Below are 22,446 nucleotides of genomic sequence, written 5' to 3' on the forward strand. Positions count from 1 at the left end.
ATTCGGTATCCTAATACGGCACTCCTTTTTTGAATTGAACGTGGAAGAAAAACGTGTGGCTCATTTGACCTTAAAAGAAGAAAGTGCGGCTAGCTTGACCGCAGTGTTTAGAGGAACGTTGTTGACCGTCGAAACCATAGCAAACCCGTACACACCGCTTTAATATTGAACGTGCCCCTGGTGGTTTCGGTCACAGGCGGGAAGACGGTTGACGGGCTGCATGACAATTGCGAGCTTCCGTGGTCGCTGATTCGAGGATGTCGACAAAAAATCTACGAGAGCTCACTGGATTTCGGGCACTTCTGAGATGAAGATATGCGAGCATCTACAGGCTGTTGTTCTTCTCTCATGCTCAGGTACATTTTTATGATACACTCAAAATCAGATGCAACAGTAAAGTGAGTAAACGTGTTGACGTCCCCACCCTTGATTTATGTTCATTTGTGGTAGCGTAATGAAGGAGTGGAAAGGTTAGGCTATATTTTTCTCATGAATTTATGAAATGTTTTGTTATTTATTTTATGTGCGTAGGCCTATTGTTTAGGCTAACTCAGTTGAGATACCTTTTATTTCCATGTTGGATAGATCAGAGACTTTGCAATAGATGTTGAGGCTTGCACTTTGGTTCAAACTTAATCAGGATATCTGAAGAGTAGCCTACAAGACAAAGGCCAGCTCTGCGAAGCTTCTGTGCTCTGAAGTTAGCCGAGAATGTGCTTTGAGCAATGCACTCTAGACGGAACGAGCGTCTCAAAATGAAACTGGAAGTTATGTGGCATGTGTATTGCTCAAGACCCAAGGTTGTGCATGTGTCACGTGAAGCTGAGAAAATCTATGTTTTGGCTCATTTTAACATAATGCTCCGTTCCGTCCGTTCTTTCAAAATTGCTTTTCCGCTGTCCATATCTGCGGCTAGTAGCCGGCAGCAACATTTCACTGTGACTGTAAACATAGGCTACATTACATGTGACAAATAAAGAAATAGAGAAATCTTGAATGTTGCACCCAAGTCAAGCAAGCTAACCAATAGAAATAGCCTACAGCTCTGAACAGAACGCCGGATGATGGCGTGGGCCAGGGGCGTATCTAGGATTCAAAAACATTAGGGGCTAAGGGAAAAGCATCAGGGGCTGAAGTTCAGAGCAGGTGAAACCTGCCGTAAAATATATTTTAGGGGCCCATTTGGGTTTGCCACCATGCACCAAAGACACATACACCATAAACAGTGTTTCCCACAGGATTTTAGGCAGCTATGGGGGGTGGACCTCCGACCCTGTAGGGGGGTCCGGGGGCATGCCCACCCGGGAGAAATTTTTTAACATTGTTAATTTGAATGCATCAATTTGGCGCACTTTGAGAGCAAAATCAAGAAGCCATAGCAATTTAATCATCAGACCACATTTGGTTATGAAAGGGGATGGCAAAGAAGTAATCATACACAAATCATGGTAAACAAGACGGGACTTATAAAAATCAATATTAAATAGCATCCAGTGTCGTGCCCAGTCTTTTTTAATGAGAATACAGGTAACACCCTGACAAACAACTCAATGTGCCACATTTCCATCTACTGTACAAAATACTATTTAATGCAACATACTGCGGGACATGAGCCAGACAAGAGCTAGCTGACCATCATTTAATAGAGATCCCTCAAAGATGGCAATCAAGCAGTCTGAACGAGGCTTCCCCTCTGACAGGGGCTGCCAGCTGCCACCACACACCAGGGCAGAGGCCTAATTAATCTCCCACCCTCTGAGCACAGCGCAAAACACAACAGCGTTCAAGTTTTCTTTTTAATGACAAGTCAAAACTTTTGATAACCAGTGGCGTCTGGTGGGTCCTAGAACCGGGTAAGCCAGGACCAACGAAACGCGCGCACACCGTGCACAATTTTTTGGAGGGTACGCTTTCAAAGCATGCCCTGATGGGAGGTTTCACAGCACCAGAAGGGCGCTGAGCAGTGGCATTTTTATATGTAAAAAACATACAGGAAAACTACAGTAGACTAGGCTAGATAGATAAATACTTATCTAGGCCAAACACCACGAAGAGGAATGACAGAACGATAAAATACACCCCCTTGGCCTTATGGCACAGCACTCAATAGCCTACTCCCCTTATCAGTGTTTAGGCTACTAGGCTTATTAGCCCACCGCTCCAGGAAGCAAAGTTCACGCTCTCGAGTGCTGATTAAATCTAGGCAAAGCAAAAACGCACAGCCATAACAACTGGCAATTAATCACAAAAGACCTACCTTACATCATAACCCAAACTCGTTTAATCCATTTCATTTTGGAATAAACTTTTAACAAATACTCAAGATCTCCGTTTTCAATGTTCATTGATGCTGCCAGTAGCTAGATAGCTAGAGTGGGTAACGTGATTGACAGGCGATGTGAATGACGGGAGAGTCATGACAAGTTTTGATTGGATATACCGTCCCAATGTTACTGTAATTCCAATGTAAGCATTTCGAGAACTGGCTTACTTGCTACAGCTCTGGCGTGTCGAGGCAAGTTCAGGCAACTTTTCTCTCCCGCTTTGGAATCTGTCTCGCGACGCGCAGTGACTTTGCACGCATGTACTGGACTCACGGGGGGTGAGGGACAGAGGGGGCGGGGGGCTGTAGTTAAAACATACGACCGACACGTGAGAGTTGTGACTGACTCGATTATGGAGTGTAATTTGATTTGCGTATTGCGTCCATTTCTTTATTAAAATATGTACTTTTTGCTGGGAACTGGGGGTCAAAAAACGTCCGGGGCTAGATGAAAAACATTCGGGTCTCGAGCCCCGGAAGCCCACGGCTCCCGACGCCAATGGCGCGGGCTTAAGGCAGTGAAGTAAATAGACACCAGGCTCTTCTCTCCGAGGAGAGACTGGTGACGCGAGGCTACTCCCTGTTGATCCAAACGGTGCTTTTGTCGCATGTGTCCAGGGCCGTCAGACCAAGGCCCTATACACAAGCAGTCTCTGTGGGCCCCTTTCCTCTCGATCCATGTCTCTCATGTATCTTCTGAAAAATGTTATGTGGTTTTGTGGTTATGTGGTTATTAGGGCAGGTCACTAATGAACAGTTCATACCACATTGAAACAAGTGATACTGTTTTGAAATCTCAGCACATTTCAACCCTACTTTCTCAACATATTAGCCTACAATTACTTTACTATGGCTAAATGTGGTTTTCTCGGATTAATAATATTAAGACAACGCAAAAAATACCATCTTGGTTTTCTAACCCCTACATTGAGAAAATACTTACTATTACTGCACAATAAAAAGACAGCTGAATACTTCACTCTTGTTTTATTTGCAGAAAGATGAAAATAATAAGTGCTAGCCTAATGTATAAATAATAAGTGCTAGCCTAATGTATAAATAATAAGTGCTAGCCTAATGTATAAATAATAAGTGCTAGTCTAATGTATAAATAATAAGTGCTAGTCTAATGTATAAATAATAAGCGCTAGCCTAATGTATAAATAATAAGTGCTAGCCTAATGTATAGCATACATTGCATTACATAAAATTGCAGTACATTTAAGCTACAGTATCATAGTATCCAACAGTGTAGTGGTTCAAAATTATGTAGGCGGCACGGCAGGCCTAAAAGCAAAATAATGAGAACTTTAGAAAGCTGAACAAAACTTAACTAGTTAGGTATACTATTATGCTTAGGATAATAATCAATCTTGCAGAAAATATTGCAAAAAATATGAAGGTAGTCTCATTTCAACTTTTATGCATCTTAAAGTTCTAATGCTGACACACGATGTTGGACTTTATTAGCCAGTAAATGCCCACTGAACGGCCTTCTTGTTTGCAAAATCATTGATCTTTAAAGTCCAATTCTTTTGCTAATTGGCTTTCAATGGAGAGAAATGCAAGGCCGTTCAATCTTTGCTGGGACATTGTTGATCTCAGGTAGCTTTTAACCAGTTTCAACTTGCTGAAAGCCTGTTCACCCCCAGCAACAGTCACAGGCAGTGTACAGAAAATCCTCAATCCAATACAAATTTCTCCAAAAATGCTCTGTAGCTGCATCTTATATATGGCATTAAGGAGCTCAAGAGGGGACAGAGTATGTGGAAATATGGCACAATATATTGTGCTCAGATGCAGCATTTCGTTTTCAAGTTCAGCTGTGAGATCCTTGTGGTATTTTCTTGTCAGTGCCCGGCATGTTGTCTTTATCTGCTCTTCAGTCATATCTTGCAGCTTCAGAATGGGTGCAAACATTTAACATATGGCTGCTGTGGTCTGGAACTTTACACCCAACTGACTGATAGGCCTAATGCTATCCATTGCAACAAAAAATATGTTATTTTCTCCTCTCTCTTCTCTTGCATCAGAAGTTGCATCTTCTTGCGTTGCCTCATCAGGCATGCCTTTCCTCTTCAGCTTTCGTCTCTCTTCACTCCTGAATTGAGTCTCCATTGCTTGTGCTACTAGGGAGGCCTCAGCCCAATCATTACGAATAGCCTGTATAGCCAAGAGCGGGGCGTGGGTCAAGCCCAGGGGGGTTCTGTCCGAGGGGGTCCAGGGAGGCACGAGAGGAGCTGGGGTTCCTTGGGTAAAAAAAACAATCGTCATTTAAATATCACGCCCCAACATATTCTGGCCTCACTCTGTAGTTTATGGCATACAACCAAAACAAGAAGATTCTCTGACTCTCGTCCAATAACAACTCTTCACTCTCCATGGAAAGATCCCAGTAAACCATCTCGCATCTTACAATCTTATTTTAAGGGGTAGTTCCCACATGTAAATTCACACAATCAGACAGTGTGTGAGCTGGGCAGCTTCCTTGTTTAATTGTGTAGCCTATCCAAAAACCATTGCACATTGCTGTGAATTTGAGGATTTCTAATAATAATTAAACTTTATTTTACCTTCCATAAAGAAAAATGTATTATTGTGACAATAAATTACAAAGTAGCTACATCTCAAACTAGAGCTAACACCTGTGTGAATGTAAAATATTCAATTTCAACCAGTAGGCCTATAGAAACTGGTGTGTGTCAGGCTAGTAGCCTACCTCACTCGCCCACTCCTCTCACCTCAGCTGAACGATAGGACGCGCGTACTGTAGGTCTTCTACAGAGCGTGGCATTTCGGATATGATGACGGTCAAAGCTTTTATTTAAATAAGTGACTGAAGCCTACCCATTGCTTTTCATTTCTTCATTTTGATTGCTAGCAATTATGCCATCAGTACATTGATTGATGTGTAACATTAATGTTTCAGTTTAAGACTTGTAAGACTGCATATTCTAAGTAGGCTCAAAAGGAAAGCGAAAATTACACTTACACCAAAAACCTGTTTACCCCGTTAATTGCAAATAATTGGAAAATACCCATTTATGAGACTTGACGTGAGATTTGGTCGTAGTCTCCGGTCAGGTCCAAATTGATAAATGCCGAACTTGGCGTGGAAATGACCGTATGCCCAGTTTTCTGTCATACAATGCTTAGTAAATGAGGGCCATTGTGTTTTTGTAGGACAATTGAGGAGTCATTTTGTGTGGTTTTCTGGATTTCCAGAATTGAAAGAATGAGTAACACTTAAAACATTTCATATATTCATATTCATGAAGAAAATATAATGTTTCCACTCCTTCATTACCACAAAGGAACATGCATCATGGGTGGGGGACAACATGTTTACTGTGCACTTGTTTATTTTTGCATTAGCGAAGGCAACTTCCTGTTTTCATTTCACTATTGACAGTAGCAGCCTGTTTGTTCAGACTCCTGCACAAGAGCACGTTTTGGGTTTACTCTTCTGACAAAGTACTACTGTTGTGTTGGTCAAGGTGTAAAAAGTTCTTATAAATAAAATAAATATAATAATATTACGAAATAAAAACACATCTAGGTTGATTTTCTCTTCTCTTCTCCACAGTTTTTGCTGCTCTGCCAAACCCTCAGAACCCAACAATGGATGCCGTCAACACACGGTACATACTTAGGTGGGACTGGAACCACAAACAACGTAACATAACGTTTACTGCAGAATACACCTTGTAAGTGCCAGCCTCTGTTCTACAGCTACATGCATTGAAATAACAAAAGCCAGAAGGACTGGATATTAAAGTGAATAAGCTAGGTCTGCTCTCCTCAAATGTGAGCGCCAACATCAAATCGAGTTACATGATACAACTTTTAGATGTGTTTCATGCATGTCTGAGATTTGGACCTGCGAACAGCTAGTTGTGACTTGAGGCTGTATCTTCTGTCTTAGCTCTGACCTCCAGACAGACGAGAGGTCCTACATTGGAAGGTGTACTGGTGGAACCCAGAAATGGTGTGATTTCTCCGATCCCGTCCTGTCCTACTCTGGGTCATACGTGCTGAGGGTCAGAGCCGAGCGCTGGGGTAACTGGTCCAGCTGGACCAGGCTAAGGTTCTGCCCTGATGAGCAAGGTGAGAGGGACTGCTTACATTGGGGTCTTTATGTGGGAGAGACTTCAAGATAGATCAGTTAGGCTGAGGCACTCCAGGTTAGTGTGTGTCACTGCCGCCAAGTAAAGGGTGCCTCATTCTGTTCTGTTAATTACAATGTAGCCTACAATGTATGCCCTGCAATGGTAGTCCACAGGCAACAAAATTAGTATGATTTAAAGGACACAGTTGTTGGTTGTCATTGACACATTGCTCTATTGTGTAACAATTACATTTGTGTGTCCCAGCGGCCCTAGGGCCCCCATCCCATGTGAGGGCGGAGCCAGGTAACGCCATGGTAACAATCAGCTTCAGGGAGCCCATGTCAGAGCAGGGAGCCCCCATGAGCTCCGTCCTCAAACACTTCATGGCTTTCAGACTGCAGTACTGGGACGCACAGACACCCAGCCAGGTGATACGCACACACATGCACACACATGCACTGTGTGTGAACACACACTACAGGTCAGTCACACAAAAATATCAGCCTGCCCCATTATCCTGTCCCCACCACCAAAACAAAACTTTATTCTATTGATCACACAGTGAGACACACACATCACCCGATGTAGCCGGCAATGCCGAAAAGACACACACACGAATGGCTGGAGTGTCCACCGATGAATTTTTCCTCCTGCTGCTAACCCATCCCGTCGTCCTTCCCCGAAGGTCACCCGGGAGCAGACAGTAGGCAGCCGCGCCCCGGGGAACAACCAAGTGCTCCGGTCAGCGCTAGAGATCTGTTCTTCTGCATGTTTTTTGTATTGGGTTCTTTATTGGGGGAACCCTTGCGACATGGGGAGAACATGCAAACTCCGCACAGAAAGGCCCGGAGACTTTCTTGCAGTGAGGCGACAGTACTAGGTACTACGCCACCATGCCGCCCATGAGCGGTTTTGGGGTTCAGTGTCTTGCTCAAGGACACCTCGGCACACAGCCGAGAGCTGGGATCGATGTGGGGACCTCTCCCAGCCGGCCGCTCTACCTCCTGTAGTATGTGTAAAGAATGAAGAGGTGTAGATGCTCCCCTTTCTGACTTCTCCAGTCCACCGGGTCTACAGGGGGTTTCACACAGAGCTGGGAAAAAGACTCCTTTGTCCAAGGAAAAACAATCATCAAACACTCACACAGCTTGATCCCTTAGATAGGAATGTGGCCGTATTTTGTTTTTCATCAGATACACTTCACTGTAACATGAAAGAAAGTCTGCTGTTGCTCTTTTGAAGGCTGTGTGAATGATCCACAGCTGTACCCATTGTCTTTATGTGAGTTCAGGTGTATTAGAAGCAGGGATTATTTGTCTCTCTCTTTACTAGGTGACGTGTGAACTATAAATAAAAGAGAGAAATGAAAGGGCAGGAAACAGGAAGTATGCTACAAGAGAGTTCATCTGAAGGGGCTTGAGTCCATTGTTTTTCAGCTACATGCATAAATATAGCCGTGATCAGATTCAGATTCCTTTATTGTTACATCTGAGTACAGGTACAGGGAGCCCCCCCATCCTCGCAGCAGAAATAAAAAATACACACAGTACTAAATACAAAACACACAAAATAATAAATATATAAAAATAAAAGGTCCCAGAGCTTGCTGTCGAGTCTGGAGGGAACTAAAGTGTTGAACGCGGAACTGTAGTCCATGAACAGCGGATCCCCACAAAAACATAACCATACCTGTGAATCAAAACCACTGCTTCTTTGACTGACTCTTCCCTGTCCACCTTATTCCCATCATGGTGACCGATTGGACGACATACACATCTATTTCTCTGTCTCACTGCTGCCCTCTACTGTCTGCCTTACAGAAACACAATCTGACGATGAGTGTAACAGAACATACGTTGGCACTGCAGCCCTGGACAGAGTACTGCCTACAGGTCGGCGCCTTCAGTGAGGAATTCGACAAGACCAGCCGCTACACAGAGCCACAGTGTGTGATTACCATCGGTGACAGTGAGTGTCTGTTAACAGGCCATTGCTTTACTCATTGTGGCTTTCTAATCAGTCTTTCACACTTCATGTCCCTGAAATGGTGGTCTGTTGTATTCACACCTGCACCGTTTGTCCACTCAAGGACAATTGTGGCTGCTGTTTCTGGCTGTGGTCTGTACGGCCCTGTTGACTGTACCCATCTACATATATTACCTTAAGAGGAGAAGTCTTGCACCGGACTACACAATACCTAACAGCATACTGGTAAGTCAAATCAAATCATATAGTGTATTTCATACACAGAGGCAACACAATGCGCTTTACAGAGAGCACGGAGTACTTACACATCTCAACTTGCTGAGGAGGCTCAGTCTCCTCATCTCCCTCCCCTCAGCTCCGAACACTGTTGAGAAACATCTACTTGCTCCTTTGTTTTGAGAAATCAGATCTGACATGAATAATCAGACTAGATCGATGCCATTAAGCATTTAGCATTGGCATTTTAATAAGGACAATCTTGTTCAGCATATTTCAACACGGCCAACAGCAATTCATTATTTCATCTTCTGTATTTACAAGGCATTTAGTGTATATAAGTGAATATAATCTGATTGCATTAGAATGTGTTTCCAAATATTTCTGCCTGTTAATGTGTCCTACCTGTCTAATTTGCATTTTAATCCCCTTTAATTTACTCAAGGTTGAAGAGACAATGATCCATAATGACCCCAATTTCTTATGCAATTGATTGCTGGTTCAGATTGAACAAAAGCCTTTTTAAAAGGCACCACATAAAAGAGAAATGAGCCTCACATCTTCCCACCATCACCCTCTTTATGGTTTGGGATTTTCTGTTACTCCATTAACATGGTTGTACAGTAGGACCCCACTTATCCGAACCCAACGGGACCGAAGGTCGTTCGTATCTCTGAAATGTCTGGATGACTGAAACTTATGTTAAAATGCACCAAATTCAATAAGTGGTATACTTGTTTCATATAGACTCATAATAGACCAATAAATACCCTTAATTACTTGTGAAAATGCATCAAATTTGCAATCAAATAGCCAACTAAACTCATATAGCCTAGCCTATAATAGGCCTACAGTAGCCTATAATAAAATAACCGAATTTCCACTTGAGTGCATTTGATCAAATACAGTACTTTATTCTCAAATGAGGCGTACGCTGCATCGATAGGCTACTGTATTCGCAGAACAAAATGGTATAGCCTAAAAACAACCCAACATTAGAACAATTAGAGCAAATGATAATCAATAAATAAATAAATGAAATGACAGACAAGTTGTCGTGTCTTAGGCTATTGTAGCCTAAAAGAAAGTCTCTAAAACAACCGATGTAGGCTAACGTGGCCTAGGCTGTAGGCTATTATTTAACAAATACAGTAGGTCTAGTAGTCTAATCTACATGCCCACAACACGTCTGTGTTCTTGAAGTCCATTTACTGTGAACGAAAAATGACTCGATGCTCCTCTGCTTCAGGTTGCTGATGCGCTTTCTGGCTACCAAGGAATGCAGCTCTCGCGCAGCAGACTCGTTTGCGTCATTAGAGTAACAAAGAAATGAAACGTGACAGTAGGCTACAGCCTACAGGCAACATGTAGGACTACATACAGTTCTGTTTTTATTCACAGTAGGATACAGTACTGTAATGAAAATCCCACCAGTAACCAGATAGCAGGCTAAAAATAAAAAAAAAGTTTTTTTAAGCCTGTCCGGTAGACCGGGAGGTTCGGATCTCTGAAGTTCGGATGAGTGGGGTCCTACTGTATTACTGAAAACCCAAATCCTTTCGCACCACTCTGTGAATTAAACATGTTTTCCAGAGTCCTCTGATTTTCCATGCACCTCTGCTGGTGGAGCCTTGCGAGGAGAGCTTTGTGGTCACTGGGCTGACGGAGCAGCTCACCAGGGGTCTGCCGGGGGTCCTGGAGGCCAGCGACGCCCCCCTCCCCTACAGTGGGGACAGTTCCAGTCAGGACTCAGGGATCTTCTCCGGAGAGGACAGCAGCAGGAGCAGCATTAAGGACATGTTAAACAATAAGAAACATATACCATCTTCAGCATGTATTTAAGCTTGAATAAAATACATTGTTATACACATTTCACTCCTAACTAGAAATGGTGTTCGGAGAGCACATGCCCATGAATGCATTTCATAGCTCTGTGCACACGCATGTGAGAGCGAGCAGGACGTGTTTGGTGTTTCTTAATTTGTTAGGCCGTGAGATTTAAGCCAGTCCAAACCCCATGTCTCTGTGACCTCCCCACGTCGAAATATGGCCGTTTGACAATGAATGGGGGGGATTTTCCGCTCTGTGGCACCCCCCTTGGGGAGTTTGGTGCATTCCGGGCTCTCCCGCCACCCACCCCGCACAACCCAGTCCAAACTCCCCCACACAGGGAGCTGGCTTCACTCTACGTTTTGTTTTTATTCGTGGATCCTCCCAGTGATTCGGATCTGCTCCAAAATTGTATGGGTTCTACACCCCTCTGCCGAGTTTCATGAAAATCAGTCTGGTAGTTTTTGCGTGACCAACCAACCAACACACGCCACCGAAAACATTACCTCTCGCCCGGCCTGCGTTAGGTAAAAAGTCAGGCCCTGTCACTGACAAATTTGTGTAGTGTTAGAATGGTTTCCAAATACATTTCCTTGATACAGATTTCTTATTTATCACGTCCCTGATTCCTATGGTGTAGGGCTGGGTTTAAAAAATCGATTCATCGATTCTGAATCAGAATCGATTCATGAATCCCAAAATCAATCTTTTATTTAATGAATGAATTAATAAATGAAGGAATGAATAGTTCATTAATTCATTCAATGATTCATTCATTCATTCATTTTTGGAAATCAGATACCCAGCCCTAGTATTGATGTGTTGCATAACTTGGCAGTCATGTCATTAAGGTTACAGCAAAAAAAAAAAAACAGGTTTTAGTAATACTAACCGAATCGATATTGAATCGAATCGAATCGTGATAATCGATTCCAAACCTTGTGAATCGGAATCTAATCGATTCTTGAAATTCGACTCGATACCCAGCCCTACAATGGTGTCAATATCTAAGCTGTAACATTTATACTTTTTGAGATAGAGCTTTATGAAGCATGCCTTCCCATTGAAGTGAATGAAGGGATGTTCAGAGTGTCAGGATTTGAATTTGGACACACATGAGACTCTCAAAGTCCAGGTGAAACAGATGTTTGAGATCATCTAACGTCCGTAGTTTGACATATTTCCGACTCAAACAGGCTATAGGGGCAGGACAAAGTTTAGAGGAATGCTACAATGGCTAGACAGCCTGTTGTGGACAGTGACATTCAAATTCACTAACTAGCTAGCTAGCTGCTTCAGTTTGAAGGCAACAGGAGCCGGTTGCACCAGTCATTACTAAGTGGTGACTAGGCCTCCATAATTTCCCCTCTCTCCTGAGTAGTTGTATGGAGGGAGGTACAGTAAATAGAAAGTGGCAGCAGCAAGGGGACCAAGGGACTAGAGCAAGACATCTCTATAACCTTCAGAGTAAAGTTGGCACTGTGAGGAGTGGAGGGGGAGCAGACAAGAGGAAGCAGTAATCAGTAGGTTAAGGATAGGACATGCACGTCTCAACAGCACACTATTCATGATAGGGAAACATCCAACAGGGCAGTGTGGGGGATGCCAAGAACCAGAGACGTGGACCAGGTGTGGGAAATACACCATAGAGAGAGGGGAAATGATGGAGGGATGAGAGCAGGTTTGACAGGAGACACTGAAGAATATACTGAAATGTGGAGGGAGTGGAAGAGGCAGGAGAATGTTGCTTAGCTTCCTGACAACTGGATTGATGGCGAGAATCTGAACTAAACGACTGAAGGCTGTAGGAGCAATATAGCTCAGATAGATGGCGGTAATGCAGCATTGTGGATGCGTACTGCCTTAGCCAAAGAGGAAGAAGAACAATGTGGCGTCAGTGTGGGTTACCGAAAGAAATGTAGGCTAGCTAAACTGTTTTAGAGGGTAATTTAGAGACTGCTGTCTCTAAATAGAAAAAATGAAAAGGACGTTGCTTTACGTGTGTCGCTTGCCCTTCACGTGGTTTCTACTCGCCAGCCAAGGTAATAGTTAACATTCGACAAAGTTTAGCTCCTATGCTAACGTTAGATAGTTACAATTACTGGCAGGGCTTGTCAGACGTCACACAATAGGAGCGTCAGTGAACAGCCAAAGTCTGCAGTAATAATGTGAAGCTTGAAATGCCTGTCATAACACGAACGGCGAGCTAACGTAAGATGAACAGCTTTTGGATTGAACGTGATGTTAGCATAGCTAGGTCTCTGTCTCTGGCACGCGATGGCTTTAGTTTAGCTGTAAAGCAGACGTTAGCTAGGCATGGTGCTATCTAACTTGCTTAACTATCAGTTTCGATTTGAATCGACAGTTCACGTGCAACTAGGCCGACCTGATTCGGGGCTCTGATATAGACACCATGATCATTTAAGGAGTAGTAAATGGAAAATGCATGTTTAGCCCTGTTTTAAGGTTATTATCATATACATTCAGATCAAAACGTTGACAAAACTAGCACTTTTGAGAAAGTCTGATAATTGCTCTACCACTGTTTAGGTGGTGTGGATGTGGGTGGGCACCTTGAAAAATCATTCAAAAACATGTTTACTCGCCATTTCAAAGACAAGGAGCTCACCGAGGGGGTAATTGGTGTCAGTTGGTGTTCTGACATCAAATTCGCCGCAAAGTATGAATCCTGAAGGGTTTTATTGATCATTTTATGAAATCCATTGACTTGTAGCGACCGTTGTAGATGTGTAGATCAATCCGCAGAGGGGATTCAGGAAGCGGAACTACTTTCGGTAGCTATTGTTATTGTTTATGTTGCTAGGCTACCTAGTTTGCGGAAGTTTACACACGTATGTGCTGCAACTAAATAGTTCTATGCTAAATATTTTTTTAAAAGGCTTTCCAGATGAACTAGAATCTTACTTTATGGCGAATTATATGTCAGAACGCCAACTAACACCTCAGTGAGTTTCTTGTCTTTGAAATTGAGAGTTTAACATGTTTTTGAATGATTTTTCAAGGTGCCCACCCACATCCATTGTACGACCAAAACGGTGGTAGAGCAATTAGCCTATCAGACTTTCTCAAAAGTGCTACTTTTGTCAACGTTTTGATCTGAACCATTGTATATGATCATAAGTAACCTTAAAACAGGGCTAAACATGCATTTTCCCTTTACTACTCCTTTAAAGGACAATGCTCGTTTTTGACAACCTGGACCTTATTTACGACATATTATAAGACGTTTGACTCACCGAGATCACTTTGGTGTAGTTCGGAGGCATGTAGAAGAAATGTAAAATCCAGCGCGCGCCAGTATATGCATGTAATGGCGGTGGTGGGGGCACCGAGAATGTAGTTTCTAAAAATCTATTTTCTGCCGCGAAACGGTTGTTTTCATCAATCTGTCTTTATGAATCGCTAGTTGTGCTTACATAGAGCGTAGGCATGTTGTGGTTGTTCACATGCCTCTGTAATATGATCTTTAGAAACGTCTTTCGAAACAAAATAGCTTCCCCACTTGCTCCAGCACGCATACGCACAGCACGCAATCGTTGCTCCAGCACGCTGTGCGCATGCGTGCTGGAGCAAGTGAGGAAGCTATTTGGTGTCTAAAGATGTTTCTAAAGATCATATTACAGAGGCATGTGAAAAACCACAACATGCCTACGCTCTATGTAAGCACAGAAGATTTTTAGAAACTGCATTCTCGGTGCCCCCACCACCGCCATTACATGCATATACTGGCTCGCGCTGGATTTTACATTTCTTCTACATGCCTCCGAACTACACCAAAGTGATCTCGGTGAGTCAAACGTCTTATAATATGTCAGAAATAAGGTCCAGGTTGTCAAAAACGAGCATTGTCCTTTAACGTTATATCGAGATTACAAATACCTGTAACTAATAATGACGTGTTGCCAGGCTGCGAACGTACACAAACAATGAGGATTTTTTTTCTTCATCGTTGTGTTGTTCTCAGTGTGGTCATATGAGCTACCACCACCACAAGACGTTCATGTGGATTCAGTGCTGCGATGGAGACCTGCTACAGAGCACCCTCATCATGTCAAGTACACGGCACAGTACCTCATGTGAGTAGAAAAACTAGCTAGCTCACAAACGTGCTGCTAGCCAATGTGTCCAGTTAACGTCTCAGTGGAGTGGACATAATGGGATTGGATTCGCAGATACAGACCCTGGAAAGGCTTGTCCTTGCTCACCTCAGCTCCTGGTCAACAACGATCTGGACCCCCTGCAGTTAGCCTACCAGGCTCACATAGCACTTCAGTTAGTCCTTGCTATCAGCTCCCATCAGGCTGCTCAATGCATCCCCTGACTGGTTAGACACTATGGACCTGAGCCAGACAGTTTGTTTTGGTGCCCAGACTTTAATTGGACTGGACTGTTTGCAATTCACCTAATGGAAGGAGTATGCCATGTTCAATCCAATAAGGAGTATGCCTTGTTGATGAATAATAATGGTGTGTTCGTTTCTAACTGGGAGGTGGCAAATTGCGACTTGCTACTAGGAATTATTAAATAAAACGCCGCATGAACTCGCACTTCCTCGTCGCAAATTCAGATATGTTTCTCAGCCCCCAGTTGCCGGCTGACGTCAATATCATATCATATCATCATCATATCATTCGCTATAGCTGGAATGCACACAGGTCGGAGGTAGGTATTTTGCCACTTGCGACTTGCCACCTCCGACCACAAACGAATGCACCATAACAGTATTTTTTTGACTAACACTGTATGTATTGTACTCTTGTACAGCTGGAGCTTATAATGTACTGTAGACTTTGTTTTTGTATATTGTGTGTACCTACAGTAATGCATCCCTGATTGTGCCTTTCTGTTGTCTTTACAGCTGTAACACAATTTCTCCTCAGGAATAAAGTAACCTGTCTGTCAATCGATCTAATCTGTCTTAATTATTTTGTTATGGTCTGCTTAGTGTAACATGACAGCACGTTTTCCTCTTTATCCACAGCTTTGATGAAGAGTGGCAGGATGTACCAGGCTGTGTGCAGATAGAGCTCACCACCTGCAACATCTCCTTAATTCTGGTTCCGAAGAGTAAACCCTGTGTGATGCTGCGTGTTCTCGCAAGGGAAGGAAGCCATAGCTCTAGACCTGTCCAAACCTACAACCATGGTAATGAACCAGTAGGCCAGGCCCCATAGTTAACGAAGCAACCAGATCATAGATCTGATAGTCGGACATCTTTCACAGTCTATCACTGTTTATCCCTGTCTATCACCATTACATCATCTGTAAATGTCAAACATCTCAAGCCATTTTCACCTGTTTTAACAAATCTGTCTTGAGCCGTTTACAAGTTATTCAGAATGCAGCTGCCCGTGTATTATCTTGCTCGAATAGGAGATCACACATCACCCCAATTTTATTCTCCCTTCATTGGCTACCTATTCAGTTCCGAGTTCATTTTAAAATTCTGGTGCTCACTTTGAAAGCCCTCCATGGTCAATCCCCCATCTACATCTCTGTGCAAATAAACCTATTATACAAATAAACGTATTATTATTATTGTTCACTACAGTGAAAGTGATCATGTGCAAACATTCAGGAAGTCACTCGGGGAAACAAATTCATTTTACTCAGCAAACTTGCCTGCTATGACAAACCAAAACCGTAGCCACTCAGCCAGTCTTTCTCTCTGCTCTCTCCAGATAGGTCCTGCATCCCAGTGTTCACGCTAACCCCCTTGCCAGGATCCCTGACCGTCCATATGTGGAACAACAGTCTGTTATATCATCACGCTGACCACGGCCTGTATTTGATCAACTACAGCAGGAACGGACACACGCAGGATCAGGTGAGAAGTTTAGCATACCAGGATTAAGGATTTCAGTTTCATTGTCTTTGACGCCAACTTTTGGCAATAAGCTGTAATTGCAGGAGTTCATTTGGAAAACAGTGTTGAGTGAGTTTTTTTTTTTTTAAGAGTTCATTTCGTAAACAAACACGAGCCACCAATCACGTCAACCTGTGCGTTGCTAATGAATACTGAGCGGGAACGTCGCCACAGACGCCCCATTCACAAAATCTGGCCATGCTGCAAATGGAAAGGCTTTAATGAATGGGGAACAGGCTGAATCATTACTGTGTTACCTTAATCAACAATAGATAGCGGCGAAACAGACATTTATTTATATGAAAATGCTAGAGATTGCCACTTTAAATATCGGAGAGGATGCCATCATGACTCATCATGGATATTTGACTGTTTATTGTAATTTGAAACAGATTCCGGGCATCAAGTTTTCAGAGACCATTGAAAATCTGGAGGTGGGGGAGCGTGTGTGTGTGGAGGTCCAGTACACCCTGTTCAGGAAACCCTATGGAGCCCCGAGCCAGCAACAGTGTGCGCTTATCCCAGTGTCAGGTTAGAAACATGGCCATTCATGTAATGTGCCATATAAATAAAGTTTGATTTGATTTGATGTATTCCTGATAGAGTTCAAAACGTTCAAATATTCAAATGTTGAAATAATGTGTTTGTGTTTTTGCTTCTTTCACTGAACAGAAAAAGACAGGCAAAGCCAGATTGTCATGATCTGTGTAGTAGTCTTTGTATCGGCTGCTCTGGTGGTGCTTGCCAGTACGTATATCATCACTAAGAAATACAAGACAATTAAACAGTTTCTTCAGCCCCCCTTATGTCTTCCAGAACACTTTGAGGAGGTAAGTACAAATATTTTGCAGATATGGCACAATTTTATAATCATGAAATCACACGCACTGGGATACACTTTGAATTGAAATACCATGGACATACAGGTATGTTCATTCATTCAAAATGTATTTGGACAGGACAATGTGCACGTACATAAAAGGTTCAAGAACATTAAAATGGGTACACCAGATTTAGCTCAGAGCTACATTCCATCTGTAGTCCTACATGAAAACAAATGTGTGTGTGTGTGTGCGCGCGCCACCTAGTGGGGACAAACTTGATTGCTCAAGAGCCAATTCTTCAAGGTATGACAAAAGTTGTCATATCTGATGGAATTTTTTATGTTATTAGGAAGCTTGTTCGATTCTTTAATAGCCTTGAACGAAAAGGCAGATTGGGTGAAAACAGACTTTTTTAGTGGGACCTTGCAGTTACCACTAGATACAGATCTTAGAGCTCTAGAGCTTTGATCAGAGCAGGACTGTACATATTTTTTCAAAGGCGGGGGGGGCAGCATTATTAATACTGGATTAATGTCCAATTAATGTGGAGTATAGGTGTATAAAACTGAATGGAAGGTAAGAAAATCCACATAAATCAGAAAACTTGAGTCAGGTTAGGAGCCATATTGTACCTGTATTGAACCAAATTCCTACCCTCATTCCATGTGTTATTTCTGCTCTCTCTCCAGTTCCTCTTGCAGCCATTCTCCCTGCCTCCCCAGACCCAGACCAGCCGATCTGAGGAAAGCTATGATCGCATCTCCTTCATCCTCCCTAGCCCAGACGAGCCGATCTGAGGAAAGCTATGATCGCATCTCCTTCATCCTCCCCAGCCCAGACGAGCCGATCTGAGGAAAGCTATGATCGCATCTCCTTCATCCTCCCCAGCCCAGACGAGCCGATCTGAGGAAAGCTATGATCGCATCTCCTTCATCCTCCCCAACCCAGACGAGCCGATCTGAGGAAAGCTATGCTACGCTATGATCGGCTTCCATCATATTCTAAGTCATCTTCTATATCCTCAAAATCTGATAAATATTCAGCCATATTGCACACAATATTCCAGGCACCAACAAGCTGATCGTAGCGTAGAGAATGTGAGCCGCGAGTGTGGCCTACAGACGGAGAATAGCCAGTCTGTGCGCTGTGCGCATGCGTGCTGGAGCAAGTGGGGAAGCTGTATTTCGTTTCTAAAGATGTTTATAAAGATCATATTACAGTGGCATGTGAAAACCACAACAAGCCCTCGCTCTATGGAAGCACAACTAGCGATTCATAAAAATAGATTTTTATGAAACAACCGTTTCGCGGCAGAAAATACATTTTTTAGAAGCTGCATTCTCGGTGCCCTGTCCGCTGCCATTACATGGATATACTTGGCTCGCGTTGGATTTAAAAACATTTCTAGAGGCCTCTGAATTACACCAAAGTTATCTCGGTGAGTCAAATGTTTTATAATATGCCGTAAATAAGGTCCAGGTTGTCGAAAAAGAGCATTCTCCTTTAAGACCATCAAATTACCTTACATAAGGTCTTCTGTTTCTCTTTGTGGGTCTGTTATTTGTTTTATTTACATTTTGCTTTCTGGTTTAATTCAGTTATACGGCACAGCATTAGATCTTGGGTATGCGCAATACACAAGACACCCCAAACGATCAGGGGCTTTCACTCTATCTTGTGCAGTGTGCTGATGCTGTGAGATACAGATGAGATACACAGCCAAAACTGAGTGGCAAATATGCCGATTCCCTCCTTGTTAATGGCAGGGAAGTAACCACTGAGCAGCTCTCTTGGTTTGGGGGATAGTGCCAAGCGGTGGTGGAGTAGTATACAGCTTTAGCACTACAGTAGTTGTGCAATTGTAACCAAGTTGAATTGGTTAAACGTACTCCTCAGTACAAACACCGTGCCATCAAATCGCTTGCCTTTCAGTGGTGTAGCTGGTTAAAGCACTGTTTATGAGGTGGTTGTGTTGGCAGGTCAGAGGACCTGAGATGGGATCCAGCATGGGCGAGTGAACATAGAAACAATACTGACGAGTGACGCATTGACACCTGTTACACATTACTTGTGTGATGTGTTTGTGTAAAACTAGCCTACACTGATGGAATAACCCCCACTCCCCCAAAAAAGAAAGAACCCAATATGAAAAACATGTAGAAGAACAGATGCTCTTCAGTGCTGTCCCTAGACCTGGACTGAGCACTTGGACTTGGTCCCCCGGCGCCATGAACGATGGCTGCCCTCTGCTCCTGGCTGCCCCTGGAGGACGGCCTGGATGGGATGAATCCAGGGAACAATTTCCACGGGCGAACACAGGACGTGTGTGTGTGTGTTGTGTGATCATGTGTGGCCAATACACCAATACAGACCCTTGAGGTCCAGAATTGTTATAAAACATGTACATTTCTTTGTTAGCGACATGTCTTTGCCTTGCCTCGTACCACATTTATAAGATGATCATTTGACATTGATGTTTGCACTGAAAGGAAGGGAAGGCACTGTGGGCAGAAATATGGATAGCGTTTGTTTCTTTTGGACCTAATCATGACCAAAAAGCAATGAACCAGTTACTTCATTTGGTGTTTGTTTTATTTAATTTCAACTTCATGGTTTGAGTGCAGAAAATGGAATAAATGGACAACCGAATGTAATTTGAATTGTTTTTTATTGAAGTGAATTACATGATGGCTATTTAAAAACACATTACATAAGATTAAAAGCTTCAGATAACATCTGAAAAAATAATGATCAAGGACCAAGACTTCAAAAAATATAACTACAGAAAATGATTAACGCTTACAGCAAAATGTAGCCAACAATTAGCCTTACAAGTTAACCCATTCAAACACTTCATCATAACTTCTCATTCCTCACCTATTTCATGCCATAAACATTCAATGTTTAACAGACCGGGTGGTGAGATCAAAGACATCAAAAGTAATGTGTTAATATCCTGGAAGTATTGTGGAACCATTATTCAGCATCTGTCAATGTGTCAGTCATTCAAATGACTTCTTGTGAAGATTTCACCTGGAACACCCTCAGCTAAATCAATGCAAACTGTAAGAGCCGCCAAGCTGATGGATCAGGACTGCATTTGTCGGTTTTATGTCGACAAGCCAACAAAGATCACACCACCGACCAGCTCCAACCTTGCTGTCACTAGCCATGTTTACATCCACACGTTTTATGCGAATTAAGTTATATCGAATTAAAAATGCCTTATGGAAACAGTAAAATTCGATTAAAAGTCATGAAAATCGACCAAAAGTTTGTACTGTCGATCTCGTCGGATTTTCACTTGTTCGATAAAAGGCTTTTGTGATAAATGTTTTATCCGATTTAAAGCTCTTAGATGGAAACGCACGTCCACCAGCTTTTGCATTCATATTTTTAGCGATCCTCACATAATTCGATTGACAAGTGGATGGAAACATGGCTACTGTCAACCATTCTGCTGCTTCATCTGTTTAGACGGGAGGGGACTTTCAGAAAGCTTTAAGTAGCACTGAAGCCCATACTGTTCGTCCATTGACCAATGGACCAAAATGATCTTTCACAACAATACATGGGAAACACCACTGACAATTCCCTTTCAACATCCGTGCACAATTTGTTCCCTTGCTACAATACAAAGCAATACTAGTTAGCAGGCTTCAGGCTGACATGGGTAATCTTTACTAGGAAAGGAGATATAAAGGCAGTTTGACAAAGGTCATAGTTCATGCTCAACCATTTTCTTTAGTAAGGCCCAATGTCACATCTTGACTTGCGCTGTTGTGAGCATCACAATAGGCATGCAACTGTGATATCCCCAGTCCAAGTACAGCGGTAGAAAGCATGTACTACTATATTTACTAAATATAAGGTTCAATAGTATGGAATTAATATGGAGGCTCGCAATGTATGTATTCAATCTTAATTTCCAGATACCTGAAAATAATGTGTTCAGAGATTGTAGCATTTACTTGTAGCGAAGTCAAGTAAACCGGTCCATTATATATGTGGTATTACATATTATTACATACAACTCCTGATTTGTTCAAAACAGATATAGCTCTAAAATAGGTGAGGGGGATATACAGACTACTGTAGGTGTTAAGATAGTCTCTCTCCAGACTCGAGTACTATGTTGAATCACTGCGCTCCGGATACTACATAATAGAGAGATCTGCAGCATGCAGTAACGTGGTTAGCGTAGCTTACGCAGTGTATCAGCGAAAGAACTCATGGGTCTGGCGTTGAGACTAGTGCTAAGACAACTTTACAACAATACCTACTGAATGAATTACTGAACTTTGAAGATACTTCCTCACTTTTGGGAGCGAACTATGGGAGCGAAACAAGAAAGTATCTCAGAGCCCAGATGGTCTGACAACTTAGTGGAAATGATCCACCCTGAGACAGAACGTCAGCAACCCACTTCAAGAGGAACTGATCGTCACTATGTGGGACAAAGTGTACACAGTCCAGTGCATGTAATAATCTATATCAAAGCATACATGTATTTACATGAAATAAATACTTTTCAGTTATTTGGAATCACTGCAGGGAAGAACAATACAACAGGCGCTTTGGGATGAATGGAAATGCTTATGAAAAAACATGTTAACATTTCAGTTAGCTCTGGTCCAGGGTGTTAGTGAGGCGGGAGCTAACGCCCTGTCAGGAACTATTCATTTCTCCATTCACTTCAGTATCTACAGATATTATTTAGTTACTCACCAAAGAGAAGACAGTTTTCAAACGATGAAAGCCTTTTCTTCAAGATGGCTTAATTTGCAGCCCCCCACCTTTTATATAAAAAGTACTTTTTAGCGAGCTCCCGCCTCAATAATACCCTGGACCAGAGCTACATTTCAGTGTGCGTTGTACACAATCCCTTAACATCAGTGTTAAAACATCTTTTTGGAAAACAATACTCCTTCATGGACAGCAGGGATATCTGGACAATCTCAAATGAAAAGCTTGAAGGGATTATGGGAAAAACTGTTTAAGATATCTTACAAAATATCTAAATGTCGCATTAGCATTGTTGCTAAAAAGGTGTTCAGTTGAAAGTTGCAAAAGCTGTTAAAACATGTACAAACTACAAATCAAATATAAGGAAGTTTCATTAAGAATTTATATTTGGACTGCTGGAAATGACCTGATCAAATATATCTGAAATAGAAGACCTGTTCAAATGAATATGTATTAGAAGATATGTTCAAATTGCATATGTATCACTAGTGTTAGCCACCTGGCAGAGACTAGGTTGACCAAAAA

The 22,446-nt window shown here is 42.5% G+C and overlaps 2 protein-coding genes across 3 annotated transcripts; both read left to right on the forward strand.

Annotated features, from left to right (window-relative positions):
* Positions 1-258: 258 nt before the first annotated feature.
* On the forward strand, positions 259-10,476 carry LOC311329557 (interferon alpha/beta receptor 1a-like; the record flags this gene model as incomplete). The annotated part of the gene is made up of 7 exons (XM_084461432.1): positions 259-356; positions 5,910-6,030; positions 6,249-6,430; positions 6,697-6,860; positions 8,253-8,400; positions 8,522-8,643; positions 10,228-10,476. Exons 1-7 carry the CDS (start codon positions 308-310, stop codon positions 10,474-10,476), a joined length of 1,035 nt encoding a protein of 344 aa, XP_084317558.1. The 5' UTR covers positions 259-307.
* A 1,891-nt stretch (positions 10,477-12,367) lies between these two features.
* On the forward strand, positions 12,368-19,788 carry ifngr2 (interferon gamma receptor 2). 2 transcript variants are annotated; one of them, XM_084459779.1, is made up of 7 exons: positions 12,368-12,506; positions 14,450-14,561; positions 15,467-15,630; positions 16,167-16,312; positions 16,744-16,882; positions 17,024-17,181; positions 17,865-19,788. In XM_084459779.1, exons 1-7 carry the CDS (start codon positions 12,443-12,445, stop codon positions 17,970-17,972), a joined length of 891 nt encoding a protein of 296 aa, XP_084315905.1. In that variant the 5' UTR covers positions 12,368-12,442; the 3' UTR covers positions 17,973-19,788. The 2 variants fall into 2 exon arrangements, with proteins under 2 accessions (XP_084315905.1, XP_084315906.1); XM_084459780.1 differs by having other exon boundaries at positions 16,759-16,882.
* Positions 19,789-22,446: the final 2,658 nt, after the last annotated feature.

This window comes from Borostomias antarcticus, assembly GCF_949987555.1.
Source record: "Borostomias antarcticus genome assembly, chromosome: 2".
Classification (NCBI taxonomy): domain Eukaryota; kingdom Metazoa; phylum Chordata; class Actinopteri; order Stomiiformes; family Stomiidae; genus Borostomias; species Borostomias antarcticus.

Excerpts from the sequence above, each read along its gene's own strand:
- ifngr2 (XM_084459779.1), top strand. The coding sequence starts at position 12,443 with ATGAAAAGGACGTTGCTTTACGTGTGTCGCTTGCCCTTCACGTGGTTT. Across the intron at positions 16,313-16,743 it reads ACGGACACACGCAGGATCAG|ATTCCGGGCATCAAGTTTTC; the intron begins GTGAGAAGTTTA and ends AATTTGAAACAG. Across the intron at positions 17,182-17,864 it reads TTCCAGAACACTTTGAGGAG|TTCCTCTTGCAGCCATTCTC; the intron begins GTAAGTACAAAT and ends CTCTCTCTCCAG.